This window comes from Cucumis melo, chromosome 9 (genome assembly GCF_025177605.1).
Source record: "Cucumis melo cultivar AY chromosome 9, USDA_Cmelo_AY_1.0, whole genome shotgun sequence".
Lineage (NCBI taxonomy): Eukaryota > Viridiplantae > Streptophyta > Magnoliopsida > Cucurbitales > Cucurbitaceae > Cucumis > Cucumis melo.
The window spans coordinates 17,079,288-17,087,095 of NC_066865.1; the positions used below are offsets into that span (position 1 = coordinate 17,079,288).

The 7,808-nt window shown below is 30.0% G+C and overlaps 1 protein-coding gene across 1 annotated transcript; it reads right to left on the reverse strand.

Moving 5' to 3' along the window:
• Positions 1-2,403: 2,403 nt before the first annotated feature.
• On the reverse strand, positions 2,404-4,351 carry LOC103503011 (40S ribosomal protein S27-2-like). Its single transcript, XM_008467155.3, has 4 exons — positions 4,146-4,351; positions 3,074-3,175; positions 2,856-2,884; positions 2,404-2,750 (listed from the first exon to the last, which is right to left on the reverse strand). Exons 1-4 carry the CDS (start codon positions 4,146-4,148, stop codon positions 2,624-2,626), a joined length of 261 nt encoding a protein of 86 aa, XP_008465377.1. The 5' UTR covers positions 4,149-4,351; the 3' UTR covers positions 2,404-2,623.
• Positions 4,352-7,808: the final 3,457 nt, after the last annotated feature.

The window sequence follows — 7,808 nt, forward strand, 5'->3', positions numbered from 1 at the left end:
TTTTCTGTATAAGTTGACTGATGAATAAATATCTCATATGTTAAATACTGAATTTGCAAGTCAAAGCAAAATTTTGTTTTTTCGAGATCTTTTATCTCGAATTATTTCTTAAGATATTTTATTGACTTCAAAAGCTTTTCATAAGTTCCAATGATATTTAAATCATCAATATATACATTTATAATGACAAGTTTCGAGTGTGATTTCTTTATAAAATGCATGAACTTGATTTATATGTTTTAAATATCTTAAATTCTTTCGAGACTTTCCTATAAATATAATTATCAAGAGATCCACATAAATACGGTGTGACTACATTGTTAGATTTTTATACACAGTCAGATCAATTAAAAATCTTAATGCATCTATCACTAAAGAATGTCTCCTCATAATCAATATATGTTATATGAAATTTACACGACTAATCTTGTTCAATATCTTGTGTTCTCGTTATTTTCATTTCTTTTACTCACAAATACTCATTTATATCCTACAAGTTTGACACCTTCTGGTATTGAAGCATTGATACAAAAACTTGACATTTTGAAAATGAGTTCAACTCTGCCTCAATTACTTCTTTCCACAACAACCAATCTTTTTTCTTTCCACATTTTTCAACAGATTTTGGCTTAGAATCCTCATTTTTATACATAACATCAAAAGCAACATTATACGTAAAAATGTCGTTAATAACTATATTTGTTCGGTTTCATGTTTTTCCTGTCATAACATAGCAGTTGCAAATATTCCATCTTTTGATATACATGATTTATATTGATATCAATAACCCATCCACACTAAGGATGGATATATTCAAGATACGTGACAAAAACGTTAAATATAACTCACAGAAAAGAAAAAAAGGAATAAAACATACCTGCAATAACACTCAGCATAATAAATAATAGATTATTATTATTATAACAATAATAATAACAATAATAAGGTGCAATATACATACATTATTTGACCTGTTATAATAGTCCATAATACCACTTCTTTTTTTAATTCATTGTAGATAATCAAATTCAAAATTTAGTAGATAATACCTATCCATTGAATCATGCTCGATGAAAAATTGGGTGAACTCGGTGCATGATTTCAAGTACCATATGGATGAGTATGGTGATTTAAACAAGCATGGAGGACAAAACTTCAATCTTCTGTGGCGTGGAACATATATTTCTTTTCTCACTCTTTAAGTTCAACATCAAAGTTGAAGAGCCAAATAGAGCATATGTTACGCCAATTTAACTTATTAACTTGCAATAAGAGCAAGTTCATATCGTGGCAGTCACTATTGCACATCTTACTTTAGCTTCATAACTTATTCTACTCCAAGTAAACGTATTAGCTTAATGCAGATATTTTCTATCAAGCTTAATGCAGATATTTTCTATCAATCTAACTCAGGAATAGATCAAATGAATCCAGTAATTCTCATTTCTAACGTAGGGATACCCATCACGTAGGTATATCAAGTCATTATAGTCACTAGAATAATGAAAATGAAAGTGTGGGTTAGCCAAAAGAAACCCAATTAACCAGTGTGTGCCTATACATTATTTTAATTTAATAATACTTGTGATAATTTATTCATCAACACCCCCTAAAATGAAACAAAATTCAAAATTGAGACAAAATTCAAATTGAAACAAAATTCGAAATTGAGTCAAAATTAATATAATCCACACTGATAATTATGTTTCAAGTACCAATATCGTCAATTGTTAAATGAAAAGTAATAAGCTCCTACTTTTGATATAGAAAAAGTATGTGCCTGTAAACATCTTTCAACAACAATATTTGTACCCAAATTTTAACCAAAAAAAAAAAGAAAAAACTAAGATTAAGATAATCTGAAGTTCATAATACTACAAACTAATGGTAAATTTGACTTCCCCGAGAAAAAAAAAATTATTAGCAAAAAAAAAACATTTGAAAAAGAGATGAGGTAAAAATTTTCCTACAAAACAGAACAAAGAAATTACAAAATATTTCACAATCCAAGGTAAAAATAATGGATCTTGAATTTCGATATTACATCTCTATAATCACATTTATGTAGTAAAAACAATCAGCTACTCCAACAATTCAAAATACAATAAACAACAAGCTCCACAGGTTTGGACGACATTTACCCGTCAACCAAAGATCTCACTTTCTAGCTTTTGGAAAACTTATATTGTACAGAACCTCCTGTACCCTAAACAGTAATCTTGTAGTATCTGAATTAGAATGAGTTCATTCATAATCCAATGAGGCGGAGGATAACCTCTATAACTCTTGGTAAAGGTATACTTCTCAATAAGTATAAATGGTTGAGCCAGATCAAGTACTCCTAGTAAAACAGTTGACCATTGAAAGATTCTCATGCAAATTAAAATAGTGCACAATAAAGAGTGGATAAAAGAAAGTTAAGCTTTTACTAAATGCAGCTAAAAGTTCAGTACACGAAATTCATCTTTTAAACAAAACCAGATAACTCTAAAGCCAAATATAATCTATTTAGGAGAGACAGCATAATCAAGTCTGATACCGTACAAGAAAAATAAATATACCCATCGATCAAAACAGAGACTTGCAATTTCTTCCCAGCAAAATGAAACAAAGAACCGCATCATCAATCACCCTTTCTCCTGAAAGAACACCCCTCGGTGAGTCTAGCACGTCCTCCCGTTGGCTGGCATAGGACTGTCTGGCAGTTACCGCATACCACAACAGTTTGAGAGTGGCTGAAGACAGTGGTACTGCATTTTGTTGACAAAAACAATCATCAGAAATTTCAATAATCTTCTAGCAGAATCCAAAAAAGTTGCAAATATATCAAACTAGTGATGAGGGATGGAACTTACATGTTGAAGCATCCTTGGCACTTGACGTCCTTCAAATCGTCAACATATGACAATTAAAGCAGTATTGTAAGGGTCTCATAATATTATAGAATTCAAGTCAAGAGCAGAAATATAAACTACTGAACAAAGAAAACTTGGTGATAGGACACTAGATTGATGTGCAAAATTTGAACAGTCACAATAAATGGCATGGAAAGGAAATAGAAGCAAAAGAATACCATGAAGAAGGAGTTGGGTGATTGCACAAGACGCTTGAGCTTGTGCTTCCTCTTCTCTAACTCAGCAGGAGGATTCAGTAAATCAATATCGTTTTGAAGAACCTGTAGATACAAAAACAAAACATCCCATTTGAGCAACTCCAGAGTTAACAACCCGATACCCCTTTTCAAGGCCAGACATTGGAACAAAAACTAAGATTAAATTAATAAGAAAGGGAGTATAGCAAAACAACAAAATCAGCAAACAATATCTGCTACACTGGAAGCCTGAACACGATTAAGAACATTCCATTTGTTTGCAATTCTCAGAAATCAATAAGCGCCAGCATGTGTTTGAATGTGAATAACTTCAATGTTCGACTTTTTGTTTTTTCAAGAAAAATTCAAACATGTTAAGGAGATAAAGAAATACGTTCAAGTGGCAAGTCGTATGTACTCCACAAAAATATGGGAAAAAAAGGTTAAAATAAAGAGAATTATAGTATTATCATCAGAACAAAATAATTCTTCAATTTCAGGAATCCAACTATAACATAAAACAGCAGAAAATTGAAAAAAAAATGCAAAAGCAAAAATGAAGACGGTTAAATAGCTTCAGTGCACCGTGCAAAGTTTTGTGCATAATTCCATTCAAATTTCACTGCAGGGTTCCAGCTTTTTATTTAAAAATTGGAGAATGAAACAAGAATCAAGAATCCCTTTATTCTCAACCCACGTTATAAAACATGGTCCGCCACTAATTTCCTACAATACCCATCTCCGAAAATATCATTCACATGATTCTCAATCATCAAACAATCCTTCAAAGCAAAATTAAATCGAAAAACAAAAAACCCAAAAAGACAACCATAACTTTAAATGTAAACAAAGGATTCAAATGTATCAATTCTTCTACCAAAATAAAAATCCATCAATTAAGAGAGTATAAGAGTGAAGAACCCAGAGCTTAAAATACACCTAAATACATTAAACTGTTTATTCATACAATTCGGTAGAAAAAACATGGGAACGAACAGATCCAAAACGAAAAACAGAATAGAATAAATCGAGTAGAAGAGGAATGAGAACTCACCATCTTGAAAAAAACTGGAAAGTAGTCGGCGAAAGAAGGGAGGGAAATCCTGCAAAGCCAACGAAAAAAGCTCACGACCGCAGAAGAAGAGAGTAAGAACCCTAAAACCTCAACCTTTATATATAGGAGGATTTGAGTGAAGAGGTGAGGCGGTTTACGCAAATGGGCTTGTTAATTTTGATGCCAAATTTTGGGCCTAAGTTATGGACTTTCGAAAAGAAATTATGAAAATTGGCCTTCTTCAGAGGTGGGTTTATGGTTTTTCCCTTTTTTTTTTCCGTAGATATCTTTTTAACCTCAATTTTAACTCTCAAATCTCAACAAAATTTTAACATTTTTATTCCTTAATTAACGGAAATTATTGTAAATGTAACCAAACTATTTTTAGTCCGCGCAACAAAATTCATAAAAGTTAGTCATTTTTAGTCCACCTTTCTTCTTTCTCGCGATTCCTTTTCCTCCTCTATTTCCTCTTCTTCGTTCTTCCTTCGTTCTTCCTCTTTGTGTGATTTTTTTTCATCATCTTTCTTATTTTTCAATTTTTTATTTACGTCGTTTAATCTTTCCATCGTTTTCTTCTTTTCCTCTTCGCTTTGATTTCTTTCCATCATCTTTCTACTTTTCCTATTCTTTTTTTCGCTGTGATTTCTTTCCATCGTCTTTTTTTTTCTTAGGCGTTTGCATTTGGGTAACCAAATCTAAACGACTTTGTATAAGTTGTACAAAAAAAATAGAAAAATCTAATGTGTATAAGACCGTATACAAAAAATAACAAAATCTAAACGATCGTGTATCAAGAATCTTGAAAAAAAAAATCATTTAGATTGGAGTAGCCAAATGTAAAACGATCGTGTAAAAAAAAAAAGTAAACGATCATGTAAAAAAAATAAACGATCGTGCAAAGAAATCTAACACAATCTATAAAGAAATCTAAACGATCGTGTAGCAAAAGAATTAAAAAAAATAGTGTACCAATTTTTTTAAAAAAATCATTTAGATTTGTGTCCTCAAATCTAAACGATCGTATAACTAAATTAAATGATAGAATTGAAAAGATAAATTGTAGCCATATCTAAACGATCATGTATATATTAAACTATATCTAAACGATCGCCTCGTAGTCATATCTAAACGATCGCGCCATATCTAAACGATTGCGTATACATTGAACCATATCTAAACGATTACGTATAAATCGCAAATATATTACGCATGCGTTATTGACGACGTGATTGACGATGCATTTTTGGTATTTTACACAGTGGATCTCTGGTCTTTTTCCGTTTTTGGAATTGTTCTATAGAATGTAAATGTTTTGCCATTTTTTTATATTTTTTAAAAGACCCCATTAATTAATTTCAAAGTTAAAATTAAGAAACAGTTTTCTTTTTTTGTAGATTTAACTTCATATCGATAGGAAGAGTTAATGTTTTAGAAGAAAAATAACAATAGAGACCACCAAATCATCTTCTAGAGTAAGGAAGCATCTATAATATTAGTAGATTTTATATATAAATCAATTTAACCTCTTTCTTTGTATGTCATGATTTTAGACGATATTAAAGCATAACTAATTTGAAATCATACTTTATGTTTGGGTAGCTTAAAATAGTTACAGGGTGAAATTTGTTAAAATGAAAAACATGGGTCACGCCAAGTGAAACAGAAAATAATTTTTATTATGATAAATTATTTTTATAAAAATATTTTTATTTAGAAAATTATCATAAATATAATAAAATTGAAAAATATTTACGGTTTGTATAACAATTTAAGAAAAAGCCCATTAAGGGTAATTATTTTTTCAGAATTTCATATTTCGCCTTACTAGTTTATAACGATTTTTCAGTTCTTTCTCTTCTTCTTCTTTTCGATTTTTTCACTTTCTTTTCGAGTTATTCATGTTTTCTTTTAGATATTTTTCATCTTGAACATTCTTTCTCTTATTCCTCATCTTCGACTATATTCTTCCTCTTGACTATTCTTTCTCTTCTTCGTCATCTTCCATATCTTCGACAATCAATATCGTTTATATTCCTCTGTCAACATTGTTGCAGTGAGTTTGTTTTTTTGTAAGAACTCTAAATATCATTTTTGTCTGGATTGTTTAGACGATTATAAAATTTTGTTACGAATTCTGTATTTCCATATAAAGATCGTTTTTGGTTTTGTTTGTGGTAAGAATTGTAAATTTTGTTTTCGTTTCAAATGTTTAGAAGATTCAAGTATTACTGTACAAATTTTGCATTTCAAATCGTTAGTTTGAAGTTTTTCACGATCATTTATATCGAACTAAGAATTTTATATTTCATTATGAAGATCGTTTTTGTTTTTTGTTTGTGGTAAAATTCTAAAGTTTTTTTTTCTTTCAAATATTTAGAAGATTTAAGTATTATCGTAAGAATTATGTATTTCATTATGAAAATCGATAGTTTGAAGTTTTTCACTATCATTTACATTGAATTACACGATTGTTTACCCATATCAACATGGTCGTTTACAATATTCAATATGATGACCATGGTCAAACAATCGTGTATTAAGTCAACACGATCGTTTTCTTCACTCAATATGATCATTTAATTCTTTCAATACGATCGTTTACTATTGTTAAACGATTGTTTATCATGGTTAACATGATCATTTAATGTATATTATTTTACTGCTCGATCATCTATTTATTCTTGCATTGTGTTTATTATTATCGTTTTGTACATTTTATTCTTTTATTAAGTGATAAATGTATATCTATGTTTATTTCTTTCTTTCTATCACTATTAAATACTTAATTATATTTTTTATTTTACAGATTACAATGTCTATTCTTATCGTTGTTTTTTAGAAAGGTCAATGGAATGGATGCAATGTTTATGAGAATTACTAAGGGTTCTTTTGGTAACGTTCTCGTTCCCTGTTTCCTGTTTCTGTTTTCAATTTTTTAAGAAACTGAGGTATTTGGTAATGTTCTTTGTTTCTCGTTCTAACAAAAATAGAAACGTTTTTTTTTATAAGAAATTACTGGAAAAAAAAGTAGTTTCTTCCGTTCCGTTTCTCAATTATTTCTATTGGTTTCCTTTTCTTTTTTCTCAATTTATTTCTATTTGTTCACTTTCTTTTTTCTCAATTATTTTTATTGGGTTCCTTTTCATTTTTCTCAATTATTTTTATTTGTTTTCTTTTCATTTTTCTCAATTATTTTTATTGGTTTCCTTTTCCTCTTATTTCCATCGTCTTCCCCAAATAACTATCATTTTCCTTTTTCTCTCATCTTCTTCCTCTACATGTTGTCTTCCTCTTCACCTCTCATTGTCTTCCTCTTCACCTCTCATCGTCTTCCTCTACAATCCGGACCCTTTCTCTTCATCGAATCCATAGTTTTCGCCTGACTCTTCCTCTTCGTCGGATTCATAATTTTTGTCTTTCTCTTTGCGCGGATCTGGATTTTCGTTGTGGGTTTTTCTCTCAAGCATTATAGGTAGCAGAGTTAAAGGTTAAATTTTATTTTGTTTCTTTTAATTATGAATATTGAGGACATAATAACTTATTTTAAAATTAATATTACATTCTAGATGTCATAAAATATTGATGAGGTTGTTGAAATTGATGGATTAAGAAGTAAGTCGACATCATCTAAGTGAAATGACCCGAGTGAGTGATGATGTT

Excerpts from the sequence above, each read along its gene's own strand:
- LOC103503011 (XM_008467155.3), bottom strand. Across the intron at positions 2,885-3,073 it reads CACCCAACTCCTTCTTCATG|GACGTCAAGTGCCAAGGATG; the intron begins GTATTCTTTTGC and ends GACGATTTGAAG. Across the intron at positions 2,751-2,855 it reads TGCCAAGGATGCTTCAACAT|TACCACTGTCTTCAGCCACT; the intron begins GTAAGTTCCATC and ends AACAAAATGCAG.